General features: G+C 48.3%; 1 protein-coding gene across 2 annotated transcripts; it reads left to right on the forward strand.

Moving 5' to 3' along the window:
• Window positions 1-441: 441 nt before the first annotated feature.
• On the forward strand, window positions 442-16,876 carry ptprbl (protein tyrosine phosphatase receptor type B, like). 2 transcript variants are annotated; one of them, XM_028430708.1, is made up of 34 exons: window positions 442-581; window positions 676-892; window positions 1,304-2,292; window positions 3,192-3,453; window positions 3,834-4,145; window positions 5,238-5,501; window positions 6,011-6,274; window positions 6,897-7,166; window positions 7,257-7,523; window positions 7,600-7,866; window positions 8,856-9,119; window positions 9,283-9,546; window positions 9,635-9,898; window positions 10,083-10,346; window positions 10,570-10,839; window positions 10,912-11,175; window positions 11,275-11,541; window positions 11,715-12,005; window positions 12,162-12,440; window positions 12,547-12,696; window positions 13,123-13,393; window positions 13,557-13,660; window positions 13,789-13,894; window positions 13,980-14,057; window positions 14,208-14,225; window positions 14,301-14,382; window positions 14,449-14,539; window positions 14,613-14,689; window positions 14,803-14,937; window positions 15,063-15,185; window positions 15,259-15,422; window positions 15,592-15,727; window positions 15,797-15,915; window positions 15,996-16,876. In XM_028430708.1, exons 2-33 carry the CDS (start codon window positions 841-843, stop codon window positions 15,896-15,898), a joined length of 7,011 nt encoding a protein of 2,336 aa, XP_028286509.1. In that variant the 5' UTR covers window positions 442-581; window positions 676-840; the 3' UTR covers window positions 15,899-15,915; window positions 15,996-16,876. The 2 variants fall into 2 exon arrangements, 1 of the variants encoding a protein (XP_028286509.1); XR_003672216.1 differs by lacking the exons at window positions 14,613-14,689; window positions 14,803-14,937; window positions 15,063-15,185; ... (2 more) ...; window positions 15,797-15,915; window positions 15,996-16,876 and having other exon boundaries at window positions 13,789-13,892.
• Window positions 16,877-18,827: the final 1,951 nt, after the last annotated feature.

Raw genomic sequence — 18,827 nt, forward strand, 5'->3', positions numbered from 1 at the left:
CCTCTTACCTCTGTGAGGAGAGATATGGAGGTGGAGAGCAAAGCTAACATATTAACTGCAGACTATAGGTCGTCTGGTTCATCACACAGTGAAGGTTTCGAAGCTGTCGCCCCCTCCCTTCCTCCTGTCACAGAGACATCGCTGCTTCTACAAAACACCTTCTCAAACATTTCCAGGTCAGGTGACCTCTGTCCAGACCCTCAGCACGAACACCAAAGCTGTGAAACACCGATCAGGGTTCGGAAAGTTAAAGTGACCTGCTGTTTGTGAGACTGTTTGTGAGTTTGTTAAAGATGGATCATCATCAGCTATTTAGAGTCACAAAAGAAGAAAAAACATGGTGGCCAGTGGTGACGGCTGTAGGCAGGATGTGCAGGGTGGAGGACGGCATCATCCTCCTCTTCCTCAGGATGTCACGGGGGAGGGGTGATTCACTGACCTGTCTGACTAAAGGAACGCTGCAGTCACACTATACACAGCAGCTTCACTTCATAGAGACAACAGAGGAGGAGGTACCACCGAAAGTCCTCAGACCAGAGTCTGATCAAAGAAGAGTCCCCAGATTCAGGATGGATCATCAGGTGTGTGAGAGAGATCAACATGTGTGTAAACATCATGTGTCTTTGATTATTTTCTGTTTGTTACTTCTGTGATGTCCTCTGGTATTTCCGACAGACGAGCGTTTCCACACCAACCACCAGGATTCCTTCACCGTGAACACTCCACAACAATTGAATAGCAGGAAGTGCTGCTCGCTGACTTTTTCCTCCCACAAACACACACTTCCATTCCACACTTCAGTGCTGCTCCCCTGAAGCTGGAGGACGCCTGGAGACGGACATGGATGCCCTGATCCTGGTTCTGTTTCTGCTCCTCGGGCCCAGCTCTGTGTGTAAGTAGTGCAAGCTTCTGTGTGTGTGTGTGAGAGAGAGAGATCAGGATGAGGTTAAACTCTGTATTAGCTGCAGTGATGAGCCGAGACATAGGACTTCTGTCTGAGAGACTTGTTAGACTCAGAGCTTGTGTGTGGTTGTGTTCTGGTTTGATGTTCTGTGGATTTTACCCTTCATCATCCTGCTGACTGACCTGCTGGTGTGTCTGTTACCTGTCTGGGATTGTTAAAACACACACACACGCTGTCTGTGAGCTGAATATCTCTGTAGGAATACTGACCCTGTGACTCCACACATCGGTAACCATTTTACACCAAACCACAAAACCACACTAGGCGGCTGAAATGATTTTTTAATTTGATTTTGGAGTGAACTGTCCCTTTAAACACAGTTCTTCTTCTTCTGTTTAGTTTTAGACACATCTCCCTCCTCCATCTTTAACTCCTCTACACATGAAACCCCAGGCCTCTCCGTCAGCGCTGACACCATTAGCAGCTCTGCTACAACCATCAGACACCAGCCGGACACAGAAAAAACCCCCAATACTGCCTCCAATGACAGAGCTTCAGTCAGCACACCTCCAACCACAGATTCAGGCACAGATGTATTGGCTGTCAGCCATGTTGTCTCGTCCAGCCTTGCCGAATCAGATGAGAGCACACCAGCAAGACGTGACATGCAGCTCAGAACAGACGCAGAGACAACCTCAGTGCTCCCAGAACTTTCCATGCCTTCATCACACCCAGACACCACCCTCAGCAACTGGAACCAGAATCAGACAAACCAGACGACTGGAACTGAGGCCATGATGATGTTCACCCTTGTCTCAGAGGTTACTGTCACATCTGAGTCACATTTAGCTACTGACAGCTCCTCACAGAGCACCACCCAACCTGCATCCACCCCTCATCTTTTGGCAACAGACCTCGCAAATCTTCCATCCACCCAAACTCCACCAACAGCCAAAGGCCCTACCCCCCTCAACCAAACTCCAGCAACAGGTAAAGGCTCCACCTTACATACCCAAACTCCACCTACAAATGAAGACTCCACCCTGCACATCCAAACTCAACCGACAGCACCAGGCTCCACACTTCAAACCAAACCACAAACCCCGGAGACTTCTCCAGCTGTGGTGACACCTGCAGGAACCACCTCAACTCCAAAACCCCTCACTGCTGTGACCCCAACTACCACATCTACCACCAGCAACATTGCTACAACCGCAGAGACTACAAGCATGATAACCTCAGATATCATAACAACCTCATCCTTAGAAACCACATCTCCTACAACCACAGTGACCTTCACAACAATCCCTTCAACAACGTCCACCATGGTGACTACCATCAGAACCACTTCCACCACCGCTACAACCACCACCGCTACAACCACCACCGTGAGTAAATCTGATTGGACATCATCAGTGTGTTCTTTAAGATGTTCACAATCAGAGCTAAATATTTAATTTAGCAGGTACAGATGCTTCCTGCAGGAGACAAACAATGAAGCAAAAAGAGGCTGAAATGATAATAAGTAACACAGCAGCTACTGCAGAGCTGTCTGTTTAAACTGTCCAGGCTCTCGGATTCGTTCATGAATAACCTGCTGATGATCAGTTTGTCTCTGAACGGTCAGCTGATTCCCTGCAGCAAAGTGCAGTGCAGGGACATTTATTGTATCCAAGGTCTTCTTTAGCTGTAGCTTTAATGTTGATTTTCATGGAGGCGTCAGGTAAATGAAGAAGTGGAAATGAAATACAGAAAACCGCAACTGCTTTTAAAGCAAAATAACTTCTTATGTTCAAGCTTATTGGATAACTCTTGCTCAGCCATGACAATAGTTGATTCTGTTTGCAGTGAGGAAGTTCAGCTTATGGCTGCAGGGTGGACAGGAAGGAAGGCAGGGCGTGGTGTGGCTCTGTGCAGAGCCGCTTGCAGTGAGAGTTTGGAGACCAAGTATGTAAGACAAGCATGATGGTTTAGCCACAGGTGTAAGAAGAAGCTGCAGATCCAGAAAAAGGTACCAGCCAGCATGGAAGCATAGTGTTCACGTTGTGCTGAATGAACTGACACAATGCTGCACTGCAACACAGGTCATCTGATGTTTGGTTTGTGTTGGAGCATGAAGATGATTGCCCGTCTGAAGACATCCCTGTAGCTGGTTAGTTAAGTGTTTCAGTCAAGCTGCTCTTTCTCAAGTTAAGTTAGGTCCAAGTCAGCTGCACTGATCACAAGAAATCCACTGAGCTTTTGATTGATTAGAATTGGTTAGCTTTGTTCTCTGTTGTAACTTTAGGTTCCCACCTCTGCCGGTGCCCGCTGCTCCGCGGATGTGACAGAAGTCATCTCCAGCTCTGACTCAGCAGTGGTGACCTTGTTCTCTGCTGGCCTGTCCTGTCATTTCACCCTGGTGACCACTGTGGCATCCCACTGCGCACCACCTGGAGAGAGTGGAGCCCTCATCTGCCACATGACGGGTCTGGAACCCGGAACATTGTACCAATTCACTGTGTTTTCCAGGAAAGATGGCGAGAGGAGCAGTGGGTCGGTGCGCACAGGTAGGAACCCACCTGTGAGGTTCTCTCTGACAACTGTGAGGAGTTCCAGCTATACCAAGGAGACAGTTTGTCTCCTGTTGTGAATGATGCCTTCCTGTTTGAAACGTGTCTGTTTTACATTCTCTACATGTCCACACCAACTTCTCTGTCTGTCTTAGTATCTGTAGATCTCTGTCTCTTTGCCCATCTGTTTCAGAGGTCATCCTCCTCATCTGGCCCCACCTACTTTATTTTTTCTGTTTTCTGTGCCACTCACACAGCTCCACACGAAACAATCTGTCCCCTAACTTATTCACCAGTCTGCCCCCTATTCTGTCGTCCACCTGAATACATGATAACTACATAATGAGGTCTCTCTGTCCCATCCCATCCTGTCTCAGACCCAGTTGGTCCAGATTCCCTGGATGTCCAGCTGGACCCTGGTCCAGTTCAGTATAAGAGTCTGTCTGCAGTTCAGAGAGGGTCTTCAGGGCTCCGGGTGTTCTGGTCCCACTCTGCTGGTCATGTGGATTGGTATGATGTGACTCTGGAGGACACCAGTTCTAGATCCTCCCGCAGCAACAGAGTCATGGGTTCAGCGCCCCCCCAGTCAAGGTTCAGCTCCCTGGTCCCTGGGACTCTGTACAACATTAGTGTGGTGGCTTCATCTGGGAACAAGAGCGCCGCCCCTGTGCATACCTGCATAGCGACAGGTGAGGTTTAAGATAAGATAATCCTTTATTAGTCCCCCGCAGGGGAAATTCACACTGTTACAGCAGCACATGTAAGAAGAAGCCTGATTGTACAGTCTGACGGCAGCAGGTAGGAAGGACCTGCAGTAGTGCTCCTTTACACAGTGTGGATGGAGCAGCCTGTCACTGAAGGAGCTCCTCAGTGCTGTGACAGTGCTGTGCATGGGGTGGGTGGTGTTCTCCATCAGGGAGGATAGCTTTGCCAGCATCCTCCGATCTCCCACCTCCTCCACAGGATCAAGTGGGCTCCCCAGCACAGAGCTGGCTTTTTTTTATCCGTCTGTTCAGTCTCTTCCTGTCTGCTGCTGAGGTGCTGCTGCTCCAGCAGACCACTCCATGGAAGATGGCAGATGCCACCACAGAGTCATAAAACGTCCTCAGGAGTGGTCCCTGTACTCCAAAGGACCTGAGTCTCCTCAGGAGGTGGAGTCTGCTCTGGCCCTTTTTGTAGAGTGCAGCTGTGTTCTCAGACCAGTCCAGTTTCTTGTTCAGATGAACACCCAGGTACTTATAAGAGTTTGACTAATCAGACTCCTGCAGTGGGAGGTTTTTGAGTTCAGGCAGGAGGACCCAAATGCAGACTCACCAAAACGGAGATATATTCAACAATGGTGAGCTTTATTTAAATAAAGACAAACATGTTCTCAAAAGGCAAGACTGATGAAAACCCAAATGCTAATGAAACAAAGGTGGATGAACAAAGAAAAAAAACAAACTAAGATGATTAAAACTTACCTGGAAACCACAGGAAGGCACATAGAGATCCCAAGAAGGCCACACATGGAAATAAAGCCAGCAAGGAATACAGGAACAAACACAGGTAGCGAACTGACAGAGGAGCACAGGCCCCAAATATAACAAGACACACAAGGAAACAAACAGAATTTTAAACATAAAACAGGAAACAACCAAAAACGGGCAAAGTTTCACATATGGTTTAATGTTTGCAGACATCAAGCAATCATGATGTGGCCTTTGTTGTAGTTCTGTTGCTCCTGAAGCTATTCTATTAGACTGGATCTCTTTTAACACCACCGTGTGCCCCTTCTGCAGCTCCTTCCCCAGTGGATGGCCTACTGGTGGTGTCCTTATCCTCCAACCGCCTCAGGGTGCTTTGGCAGGTTGGTCCGGGACGGATGGAGAACATCAGAGTTCTACTAACAGATCAGTATGGGATTCTAGTGAGGAACATCACACTGAAGAACACTACCACCTACACTGAGTTGGCCGGTCTGCAGTCTGGGACCCTGTACACAGTGACTGTGGTGACAGAGGCTGTCCACCTGAAGAGCTCCGTCTCTATGCAGGCCATCACAGGTAGGCTAACAAAGATCTACAGCACAGCCTGCAGCTCTCAGTAATAATCTCAGATAGCTCCCTGTGTCCACTGTGACATTATCATTCAAGAGATCAGAGCAGCATCAGTCATGGGACTCGTTGCAGAAGTTTCACTGCTCCTCCAAGCAGCTTCTTCAGTTCTAACAGTAAGGGTGAGGAATACAGGCTTATATGTGCCTGAGGAGCTCCAACAAGTCCAGTTACCTGCTTCAAGCTCTTGAATGAAAAATGACCTGGATTGACACAAAGTGACAATAAATCACGCCAATGCGAATCAACAAAGAAACATGGACCCACATTTCAGCTTTGTTTTTGTCTCCAGTTGCGCATGTCACGATGCAGGCTCTCCTGTAGCCACACCTTCCTCTGCCCACTGAGGTTGACGCACCCAAAACCTCCTCACCCACACCTCAGAATATCAGTCTGCTGCAATGGAATCATTCTAACCCCTGAACAGTAACTTCAGACATCTCTTGTGTTATCCTCAGTCCCAGCAGCAGTGCGCCATCTGACCCTCAACAACAATGGCAGTTCAGATAGTCTGTGGGCCTCCTGGGTCTCACCGGAAGGAGGGGTGGATGTCTACCTGGTCACCCTGGAGGCTCCTGGGTCATCCCTTCAGCAACACCATCTACCCCCTAATGTCACCCAGGTGGTGTTCAAGGGTTTGACCCCAGGACGCAGCTACAAGCTCTCAGTCATCTCCACAGCTGGAGGACAGAACTCTGAGAGCTGCACCAGAGGACGGACAGGTACAAGCTACATGCTGTAGAATGACATTTATGTTGTTGAACGACATGGCAGCTGTTTGAGTCCTTTTACTAGGAGAGATTAGAGAAGTTTCTGAGCAGGATGTGTCCTTTACTCAGCACATTAAACCAGTCTCTAAAGCTAGTCCATGTATTCATCACTACATATTACTGTATTCATCACTGGACTACCATAACTCACTCTGGTCAGGATGTCCACATTGCTCTCTAAACAGCCTGCAGCTGATCCAGAACACAGCAGCTAGAGTTCTGACAGGACCCAGAAAGATGGATCATACCTCTTCTGTTTTAGCTTCTCTTGAATGTCCCAGCTTCACTATAACCCGGGACCTAATAGTCCCATAATGTCCTGATAGAACACTCAGATCTCAGAGTGCAGGTCTGCTTGTAGTTCCCAGAATTTATAAAAGTAGAGCTTTACCTTTCAGGCTCTACTAACCCTTAGCCATTGTCTTAGCTATGCTGTTATAGGCTGCTGGGGGACCACTAACAGGATCCACTGAGCATGTAGGGTTAGGGTAAGGCTCAGGACAATTTTTATTCTTAAAGATGCTGTACCAATGAAATTGAATTAATGGCCACTCCCTGTCTCACTGTGTTTCAGTACCGGACCGGGTGTCAGATCTTTCTATGTCCAGTGATGACAGGATGATGCGGCTCAGCTGGTCACCCCCGAGAGGCGACTGGGAGAACTACAGTGTACAGCTGTGGAATGGGTCTGTGGTCTTGGTGAATGAGACCATCAGTAAGCTGAGCACACAGCACGCCTTCTCCATAGCCAACCTGGGCCTGGTGCCGGGACGGCTATACAGTGCTGAGCTCACAGTTCACAGCAGCACTCTGGGTAACACAGCTTACTGCAGTGGGCGGCTAGGTCAGTCAGCAGCTATACATTTATTCTTTCACTACAACACACTGATGCCTCCTTAATAAACATTCAGGCTTTTTATTCTTCTTCCTGCAGCACCACGTCCTGCACAGCAGCTACTCATCCGTCAGGTCGATGAGACATTTCTGAGTGTCCTTTGGAGTTGGCCGCTTGGGCAGTGGGACACCTTCACAGTGATTCTCAGACACACTGACACTGGCACTGCCGTGGCTCAGAGAACCCTTGGCTGGGAGGCCAGAGACTGCACCTTCAACAACCTCATCTCAGGGCACCGGTACACTGTTATTGTGACAACTAACAGCGGCACCATGACCAGCTCTGCCTCGGTGTCAGCATGGACTAGTACGTGTGACTGACAACAATGTTTTATTTGATCGATGATTCAATCAGCTGTTATCCTTCACATCTATCTTCTCAGGTCCGGCTCAGGTTCATGGGCTGCACATCTCTAATCTGGGCAGCACTGACAGCCTGCAGGCACAGTGGGAACCAGCCTCTGGAGATCTGAACTCTTACCAGGTCCTTCTGGTCCATGACAGCAGTGTCATCAAGAACGAAAGTGTGATGGCTGACACCAACAGCATCTGTTTCCAGGCTCTGAGACCTGGAGCACTTTACCGGGTGGTGGTAACCACAGTGAGAGCTGGACACACCTCCAGACAGACAGTGGCAGAGGGACGCACCAGTAAGACCACAATCTCTTTACACAATGTGTGTGTGTGTGTCTGTGTGTATTTGTGTTTGTCTAGTTGTGTCTGTATCTGTGTGTGGCTGTGTGTGTGAAAAAGAAGGATATTATTGAAAAGCAGGAATCTGTGAGGAATTTTCAGGAAGTGTTGTCAACCTAGAGGAACTTGTCAGTCAGAGACTTCCTGTCAGACCGACCTTCATTGTTTCTGAGAAACATTCAGCAACTCACTGCGGTCCTCTCAAAGATCAGAGAAGAAAACACAGAACAATCTGAACAAATACCGTCCTTCAGACTTGTTTCTGTAAGAAGACATCAGATCTGACTTGACTGCCCTGTTCTAGAACAAACCTTTAAATGTTCAAAAATAGACGGCGCACTGTAAAACATTCAATAAAAATGATAATGTGCCCACCTCCTGAACCGAAATTGGCTCCACAGACGAGAAGCCTGATGGTTAAAAATACTCTGACCCCGAGAACCTGTCACACGCATTGTACAAGATCAATAGAAGTCTTTAAGCACAGCAAGGTGGTTCAAACCTACAAAAACTGCATAACCTCAACTTTTTGATGAGAAATGTTGGTGAGAAAAAAATTAAGCACACATCAAACAGGAAATGTACTGCACAGAGTTTCAACACTCATGAGAAAGAGGAGAATCAGAGCTCTCTGCTGAAGCTGTAAAATATTTGTGCAGTGATGTTATCACATTATGATGGCCGATTATTAGAGTCATTGTCAGGCAAATACATTAGTTGAGAGGGCGATAAAATTTGCATGTGTTATCATATGAAATGAGAGCCAGCCTAGCTTGTCCTGAAAGAAACAAAGTAGAGCAGATACGGAATGGCCAAGATAAGCATGAAGCTGACAGCCTGCTGGGTTCTAAACACCATCAGCAGAGGTGACCACCAGCTGAATTATGGAACGTTTCAGTGAAGGCCTTGTTGCAATCTTTTTCTGACCCCATCCCTCCTCCCTTAGTGCCGGCTGCTGTGGGTGATGTGAGAGTCAGCAATAATGGGCGCACAGACTTCCTTACCGTGTCGTGGCGTCAGGCTACAGGTGAGGTAGACAATTACCTGGTGACCCTGAGGGACCAGGAGAGGACGCTGCACATGCTGGTTGTCTCCAAGTCCAGCCCTGGGTGTGTGTTTGACTCTTTGGTGTCTGGACGGCTCTACAACATCTCCATCACATCCTGCAGTGGGAATTTCCAAAATCACACCTTCATCCAGGAGAGGACGCGTGAGTACATCACTCCCTGTCTGCGTACACGGGAGGATAAACCCATAAATACAGTAATGGTCCGCTCAAAGATACATTTCATCTGTGTTCACTGACTGAACATGTCGAGGTTTTCATGTCGGCCTGGAATATGACGTGAAAATGTCTAATCTTCCTCTATCAGAGCCATCAAAGGTCCAGAGCCCCACAGCAACCCACGCTGCCCGTGATGACTACCTGAAGGTGTACTGGCGCCATGCCGCTGGAGACCTGGACATGTACCAGGTGTTCATCAAACACAACAACATATTTGTGCAGAACAAGACCGTGTTGAAGATTCAGAATGAGTGTGTGTTCACCAGCCTGGTACCTGGAAGACTTTACACGGTGCTGGTCAACACCTGGAGTGGGAAATATGAAACTAGTGCCTCCACCCATGGCAGAACCTGTGAGTGACCTTTGACCTCTCAGAATACCAACACTGTCTTGCAATCACATTTCTGACTACCACTAAACACTTTCTGTGTGGTCCTCAGTACCGGCAGCTGTCCGATCCCTGGTTCTGGCTAAGCAGGGAACTGAGGACCTGCGGGTGACATGGTCACCTGCTCCGGGTGATTTGGATCACTACGAGGTGCAGCTGCTCTTCAGTGACATGAAGGTGTTTCCTCCTATTACTCTGGGCAGCAGCGTGGGAGAGTGTATTCTGTCATCACTCACACCCGGACGCCTCTACAAGATCCTGGTTTCTACCGTCAGTGGTCCCTACCAGAGGGCCCAGTTCATTGAGGGCAGCACAGGTCAGACACATCCTGCCCCGTTCTCTTGCTGTCACACTCTGTGAAAGAAAAACACGTCAGAATTTTACAGCTGACTGCCTGTAAACATTTGTTAATAGTGAATATTTTTAAAGAATTGTCTCAGATTTAATGAGCCTGCAGAAAGAAGGAGCAATCTGAATGATCTTGCTGCCGCTGTCCACAGCTCCCAGTAAAGTGAAGAACATTCATGTCAGCAACAATGGAGACAGCAGCAGCCTGAAGGTGAACTGGACTCCTGGACAGGGCGACGTGGATGGATACTCAGTGTTTCTGTACAGAGCCAGCCGACAGCTGAATGTCCGACGTGTCCTCAAACACCAGAATGAGGTGACTTTTGGTTCACTGCAGCCTGGGCAGATGTACAGCGTGATGGTTCAGTCTGTGAGCGGGGAGCTGACCAACAACAACACAGCATCAGGACGCACAGGTCAGGATATAAACTATACTATAGTTCAAACTTACCCTCTGTTTGCCTGTCTGCCATGTTGAATGAATTTTTGTCATGTGACTGCTGGTTATGCCAATTTTTGGAGAATTTGACCTCAGACATGAAGGATGTAGTGGCTTGAGTCAATATTTTAAACTTAGATTTGCTAGTGGATGTGGGGCTCTGTACTGTGGTATCACACACACGTGCTTCTGTTCTTCAGTCCCCTCGGCAGTGACGGGACTCCAGGTGGACCCCCTCATCACCACTTGCAGCCTCCAGGTGAGCTGGCAAGAGGCCCTGGGCATGGCAGATGGATATGTCCTGCAGGTGCTGGACGACAGAAGCAGCCTGGTGGCAAACTCCTCTCAGCTCATTGGACATACCTGGTACAGGTTCGATACCCTCACCCCTGGGAAGAAGTACAGAATACAGGTCCAGACTACCAGTGGTGGGGTCCACAGCCTGGGAGTCAGCACAGAGGCGTGGACACGTAAGACTTGTGTTTATTCTTACTGAATAAATGAAGATGTTCTTCAGGACCCTTATCCATTGTTTCTCTCAGGACCTGCTGCTGTCACTAACCTGTCCGTTAAAGCCAACACCACCAGGAGCCTGTCCTTCCACTGGTCTCCCCCAGAGGGTGAATTCCAGCACTATGAGGTCTTCCTGTACAAAAGTAATGACTCACTGCAGGAGAGACGTCACATCCAGTCCAGCGGTCAGCAGTGCTCCTTCCAGGGTCTCAGACCTGGAGCTCAGTACAGGGTGGTAGTCCTGATCTGCAGTGGAGACCAGACCAACCAGACCGCCATCTGGGCCAGGACAGGTGAGACAAGCCAGTTCCCTGGTGGTTCTGTGCATGGTCCTTTAAGGACGTATTAAATGTGTTACTGTAGGCTATGGAGGTAAATGTCTTCTTCTTTAGTCCCAGCAGCTGTGGCATCACTGAAGGCTCATAGTGGAAACCAGTCTGATGCTCTGGGGGTGAGCTGGGACAGTGGTGGTGGTGATCTGAGTGGATACCTGTTGTCTATCTACAACCCTGATGGCTCACACCGAGCTGAACAGCGGCTGGGTTCAGAGGTCACAGGGTTTGTCTTCTCAGGCCTTGTACCGGGTCGACTGTATCGAGCTGAGGTACTGAGCCTGAGTGGAGAGCTCAGCAACACAGCCAGCACTGTTGGCCGGACTGGTAAGCCTGACCACCATATTATCACTGCTGCAGTTCATAAAGGATTAAATGCAGTGAATAGCAAAACACATTAAATCCATCTACAACTATTCAAAGACAACAACAAAGATTAAATTGGATATTTTCTGATGCTCAGACGCTGCTAACCAATATCACACAATGTCCCTCTTCAGCTCCCAGACCACCGATGTCTTTCCTGTTCGGGGGCGTCACCAACACATCCCTGGAGATCACCTGGACTAGCCCAGTAGACTCTGACTATGATGACTTTGATCTGCAGTGGACTCCTCACGACCAGCTGTCTGTTATCAATCCATACCAAAGTCGAACATCCGGCAGCCGTATTCTGAGAGGGATGTTCCCTGGACGACTTTACACTTTTAGCCTCCGCACCGTCAGTGGTGCCACCGAACCTGGGGCCACTCCCACATACAGCACAGCCATCCATAACAGCATCCGAACCAGTAGGTGGCAGCAGTTCGCCTCACTATAAAATTCTTGGAAATACCTGTTCCTTCAAGTTCAGTCATACTCCTTAAATATTAATACATCATTAATAAAATAAAATGGTGAAAATTAACTCAGATGATAGTGACAATGTGATCTCCCTCCTGTTCCAGAACCAGAGCGTGTACACAGCCTCCACTGTCACCCCCAGACTTCCACCACCATCTCCTGCTCTTGGGGCCCACCAGTGTCCGACTATGACTCTTACACCATTGAATGTCTCCACCAGGACTCCCAGATCCTGGTCTACTCTCGACGCACAGACCGAAACTCCACCAGCTACATCATAACCCAGCTGGAGCCACACAAACGCTACATCGTGTCTGTGAAGGTCATCTCTGACAGGACTACCAGCGAGGAGGCTCAGGACAGCGTTGTCACCATGATTGACCGTAAGGAGGGTGCAGCTAAGGGAGAGTGGAAGCAACATGTTCCTGACTGAGAGGGTGGGTGACATTTAGGGTGGAGGTTAACCTCATGTTGTTTTGGTCCCTGCAGGGCCTCCTCAGCCCCCCCTCAGTACTCGTGTCAGTGAAAAGGCTGTCATGGTCACCACTTCCTCCATCTTCTTCCACTTTAACTGCAGCTGGTTTAGTGACGTTAACGGTGCCATCAGGTTCTTTACTGTGGTGGTGACAGAGTCTGAAGGTGAGTAGCACTGTTGGACAGCCCGGTCTTCCTGAGTCCTCCTTTACTCTGTAACATTTAGATGTACATGATAAATGATTTGTTGGTGCTTTATGGAGCAGAGGGCGTCTCTGGTCATCAGCAGGAGGCTGACAGTCTTATAACATGTTAACATTGTGGACAACACAGATGCTGTGTCATGGATGCCTCGCACTACCCAACAAGTTTTTAGCTGCTCACCGTGGAGATGGTATTAACAAACTAACAGATTTACCCTGTTCTCTTGGACAGGTCCAAAGTCGTTCTGATTTAACATGCTATGCCAAACATCTTGTGTTCACAGGAGTCTGGTGGGGGACACCAAGCTTTAATTAGTCTGTGTGCAGTCCCACGTGACTGAGGTCAGTTTTACACTTTCCATCCTAAAATATTCTCATGTGTCTAAAGGTGGTGATAATATGCATCCGGAGCAGCACCACCCTTTGCCCTCATACCTGGACTACAGGACCAACAGCTCCATCAGGTCTTACCAGACCAGCTTCTTCCCGAGTCACTGCACTGAGGGACATGACAGCAGCGGTAGCAGCTTTGATATCAGCCTGGGCACCGGAATGGAATTTCTGGGGGGCTCCTGTGACCACAGAGGCACAGACCCTGAGTCCATAAGGGATCTGAACAACTTCTGTGATGGACCGCTGAAGCCCAAAACTACCTACAGGTGAAGAATTCTACATTTGTGTCCTGTCCAGTGTTCATGTGATTTCTGCTGTAACATGTTGATTAGAACAATTTCATAGATTTCATACAGCTTAAATCCACATCCAGAGTATTGTTATTGAACTAAAATGAGAACCACTGTATTCCATGTTTGTACCTTTCAGACTCAGCATCCGAGCTTTCACTCACCTGTTTGACGATGAGACAATGGACTCCTCCCCTCTGTTCACTGACACCTTCCTCTCCTTACCCATCAGCACGGAGGCCGGTGAGGACAACCTTTGTTACAGAGGATGAGATATCCTGAGCTCAGATAGAACGTCATGGAGGAGAGGCGCAGCAATGATGTGCATGTTAGGAGAGAACATAAACCCGTACTTGTGTTTCCTCCTGCAGAACCTCTAAGCGGCGTCATTGAAGGCATCAGCGCTGGACTCTTCCTCATCACCATGATGGTGGGAATCACCGCTTTGCTTGCCTGCAGGCACAGGGCTCGAAAAGTGTGAGAATCTGCACGCACACCTGTGTGACAGATTACACCTGCTAGCTTAGCTTAGCATGAGTTAGAGCTGTTGATATTGTTTCAGGATGGAGGAGAGGCCAGTGGTCAGAATGACTGTGAGGAGAGAGAGAGCTGCAGCAGAGGTCCAGCAGGGTGTCAGAGGGTAACAATCAATAAACCATATTAATTACAACAGTTATAATGTAACTGATCAGTTTGTGTTCTCACGTAGAACACATTTATTCTTCGCATTCTACGTTCACACACTGTGTGCTTTATAACTTTAACTATAATATGTCCTTTTGTTTCTCAGCACACGGCGAATCTCCAGGTAAGAAATCCTGTCTGTGTATCTAATGTTTCACTCTGTGTTCCTTGTGTTCATATGTTTGATTGTCTCCTTCAGTCCCATCAAGATCACCAACTTTGAGTTTCACTACAGCAAACTGCAGGCCGACTCCAACTACCTGCTGTCAGGGGAATATGAGGTCAGTAATCAGCTAGCAATATGTTATGAGGCTGCTTGAGAGTCTGATTTGGTTTCTTCCCTTCAGGATCTGAAGGACGTTGGCCGTAATCAGCCTCTGGACTCGGCTCTGCTGCTGGAGAACCGTGGAAAGAACCGTTACAACAACATCCTGCCCTGTAGGTGATCTTTGCACAGACAGACGAAGGGCTTTGTGCATCTACATGTGTCTCACTGTCTTTTCTCTGTTAGACGACTCCACCAGGGTTAAGTTGTCCTGCGTTGATGATGATCCCTGCTCCGACTACATCAATGCCAGCTACATCCCAGTAAGATCCCAGTAATGATGATTTCTACACCACCAGCATCAGAGTGATGTGCAGCTCAGCAGTTTTTTAGCATTCTGTAGCAAATGCCTTTACTGCTCTCTGTGTGTTTTCAGGGCAATAGCTTCAGACGGGAATACATTGCCACGCAGGGTCCTCTGCCAGGAACAAAAGATGATTTCTGGAAGATGGTTTGGGAGCAGAATGTCCACAACGTGGTGATGGTGACTCAGTGTGTGGAGAAAGGACGGGTGGGTACAATACAGAAAACTCAACAACTTTCTGCCTGAAAGAGCTTAACCTCATCAGTAAGCTCTTGTCCTTCAGGATGAGATGTTGTGTATGTTCTGAAGTAATGATGTCCTCTTCTGTCCAGGTGAAGTGTGATCACTACTGGCCGTTCGATCAGGATCCTCTGTACTATGGAGACCTGATCGTCCAGATGATGTCAGAGTCTGTTCTACCTGAGTGGACCATCCGAGAATACAACATCTGCAGTGTATGTTCCACTGCTCACCAGGTGTTACCTTCATTACTGAACTGCTTTAATGAACCAGATCTGTGTGTTTCAGGAGGAGCAGCACAGCTTCAGACGTCTGATTCGTCAGTTTCACTACACAGTGTGGCCTGATCATGGCGTCCCAGAGACCACTCAGTCCCTCATCCAATTTGTCCGAACTGTCCGGGACTACGTCAACAGATCTCCTGGTTCGGGACCCACTGTAGTCCACTGCAGGTAGATCACACTCTGTGTTTAAAGGGTCCACTCCACGCTATAAACCCTCTGCAGCTACAATCAGCTTCTACACCCTAAAGACACTTTTGCAGAAAAGGAGCTGCTGTCTCTGTCTGCAAAACTCTCTCATATAGCATGTGTGTGGTGTGTGTACGCGCTTGTGTGTCAGTGCTGGTGTGGGCCGTACAGGGACCTTTATTGTCCTGGATCGAATGCTGCAGCAACTGGACACCAAGGACACCGTGGATATCTACGGCGCTGTCTTTGACCTGCGGCTCCACCGTTCACACATGGTGCAGACTGAGGTGAGAGCAGGTCAGCCAGGAAATTCGCCAGCCTAAAACCCACCGTAACCCCTGCTTCCTCTCCATCAGGTTCAGTACTTGTACCTGCATCAGTGTGTCCGGGACGTCTTAAGAGCTCGGAAGCTGCGCAGCGAACAAGAGAATGTCCTCCACCCTGTCCTGAGAATGTGAACACAGCTGTCAGAGAGGTAAGTGAACTATCGGTATCACAGCTGATCAATAACTGGCAGTAGACCTGTTGCTTAGACTTATCAATCCTCTCCTACAGAGATACTGTGATCCAGATGGCAAAGGCTGTCCTGACTGCTGAAACATAGCCGTTTATTTTTGTATCAATATGAGTCAGAGAAACTTTCAGATAATTTATCCAGCATGTGAACGTATATAAAGGCTCCTTTAATTTATCATGTGTTCAGCAAACTGCACGGCTCAGTCAGGAAGACCCGCACTGACAGCCTCTGATTGATCAGGTCGGACTGATCAGCTCTGACCGATCAGCTGTGATTAATTGGCTCTGACCGATCAGCTGTGATTAATTGGCTCTGACCGATCAGCTGTGATTGATCAGCTCCGACTGATCAGCTCTGACCGATCAGCTGTGATTGGTCAGCTCTGATCGATCAGCTCCGATCAGCTCTGACTGATCAACTGTGATTGATCAGCTCTGACCGATCAGCTGGGATCAGCTCTGACCGATCAGCCTCTGATTGATCAGGTCGAACTGTTCAGCTCTGACCGATTAGCTGTGATTGATCAGCTCTGACCAATCAGCTCCGATCAGCTCTGACCGATCAGCTCCGACTGATCAGCTCCAACTGATCAGCTCTGACCAATCAGCTGTGATTGAACAGCTCTGACTGATCAGCTCCGATCGGCTCTGACGGATCAGATGTGACAGATCAGATATAATTGATCAGCTCTGACCGATCAGCTCCGACTGATCAGCTCCAACTGATCAGGTCTGACCAATCAGCTGTGACTGATCAGCTCCGATCAGCTCTGACTGATCGGCTCTGACGGATCAGATGTGACAGATCAGATATAATTGATCAGCTCTGACCAATCAGATGTGATGTTCTGTGTAAGGCTACTACAAGTGAGTGTGTCTGTAACTGTGTTTGAGCAGCTCATTAAACACATGTACAAATATTTGATTCCTCTGAAACTCTATTATTATTATTATTATTATTATCAAGACACTGAGCAGCACACACACACAGTATGGCAGTAATCAGAGTAACAGTACTGATATTGATAGCACCACAAGACTTCAGCGTCGATCTTTGTTGTGGTGTGTGACTGTTGTGTTGTGTGTTGTCCCCCTCTGTTGTGTTGTCACTCTGTTGTGTTGTCCCCCTCTGTCATGTTACTGTTGTGTGTTGTCCCCCTCTGTTGTCTTACTGTTGCATTGTGTGTTGTCTCCTTCTGTTGTGTTACTGTTGTGTTGTGTGTTGTTCCCCTCTGTTGTGTTGTCACTCTGTTGTTTTACTGTTGTGTGTTGCCCCCCTCTGCTGTGTTGCTGTTGTGTTGTCCGCCTCTGTTGTGTTGTGTGTTGTCCCCCTCTGTTGTGTTGTCACTCTGCTGTGTCACTGTTGTTTTGTGTGTTGCCCCCCTGTTGTGTCACTGTTGTGTTGTGTGTTGTCCCCCTCTGTTGTGTCACTGTTGTGTTGTGTGTTGTCCCCCTCTGTTGTGTCACTGTTGTGTTGTGTGTTGTCCCCCTCTGTTGTGTCACTGTTGTGTTGTGTGTTGTCCCCCTCTGTTGTGTTGTGTTACTGTTGTGTGTTGTCCCCCTCTGTTGTGTCACTGTTGTGTTGTGTGTTGTCCCCCTCTGTTGTGTCACTGTTGTGTTGTGTGTTGTCCCCCTCTGTTGTGTTGTGTTACTGTTGTGTGTTGTCCCCCTCTGTTGTGTCACTGTTGTGTTGTGTGTTGTCCCCCTCTGTTGTGTTGTGTTACTGTTGTGTGTTGTCCCCCTCTGTTGTGTCACTGTTGTGTTGTGTGTTGTCCCCCTCTGTTGTGTTGTGTTACTGTTGTGTTGTCCCCCTCTGTTGTGTTGTGTTACTGTTGTGTGTTGTCCCCCTCTGTTGTGTCAGTGTTGTGTTGTCCCCCTCTGTTGTGTTGTGTTACTGTTGTGTGTTGTCCCCCTCTGTTGTGTCACTGTTGTGTTGTGTGTTGTCCCCCTCTGTTGTGTTGTGTTAATGGTGTGTGTTGTCCCCCTCTGTTGTGTCACTGTTGTGTTGTGTGTTGTCCCCTCTGTTGTGTTGTGTTAATGTTGTGTGTTGTCCCCCTCTGTTGTGTCACTGTTGTGTTGTGTGTTGTCCCCCTCTGTTGTGTTGTGTTACTGTTGTGTTGTCCCCCTCTGTTGTGTCACTGTTGTGTTGTGTGTTGTCCCTCTCTGTTGTGTTGTGTTACTGTTGTGTTGTCCCCCTCTGTTGTGTCACTGTTGTGTTGTGTTACTGTTGTGTGTTGTCCCCCTCTGTTGTGTCACTGTTGTGTTGTGTGTTGTCCCCCTCTGTTGTGTTGTGTTACTGTTGTGTTGTCCCCCTCTGTTGTGTCACTGTTGTGTTGTGTGTTGTCCCCCTCTGTTGTGTTGTGTTACTGTTGTGTTGTGTGTTGTCCCCCTCTGTTGTGTTGTGTTACTGTTGTGTTGTCCCCCTCTGTTGTGTCACTGTTGTGTTGTGTGTTGTCCCCCTCTGTTGTGTTGTGTTACTGTTGTGTGTTGTCCCCCTCTGTTGTGTTGTGTTACTGTTGTGTTGTCCCCCTCTGTTGTGTTGTGTTACTGTTGTGTTGTCCCCCTCTGTTGTGTTGTGTTACTGTTGTGTTGTGTGTTGTCCCCCTCTGTTGTGTTGTGTTACTGTTGTGTTGTCCCCCTCTGTTGTGTCACTGTTGTGTTGTGTGTTGTCCCCCTCTGTTGTGTTGTGTTACTGTTGTGTGTTGTCCCCCTCTGTTGTGTTGTGTTACTGTTGTGTGTTGTCCCCCTCTGTTGTGTTGTGTTACTGTTGTGTTGTCCCCCTCTGTTGTGTCACTGTTGTGTTGTGTGTTGTCCCCCTCTGTTGTGTTGTGTTACTGTTGTGTGTTGTCCCCCTCTGTTGTGTTGTGTTAC

Source organism: Parambassis ranga, chromosome 19 (genome assembly GCF_900634625.1).
Source record: "Parambassis ranga chromosome 19, fParRan2.1, whole genome shotgun sequence".
Lineage (NCBI taxonomy): Eukaryota > Metazoa > Chordata > Actinopteri > Ambassidae > Parambassis > Parambassis ranga.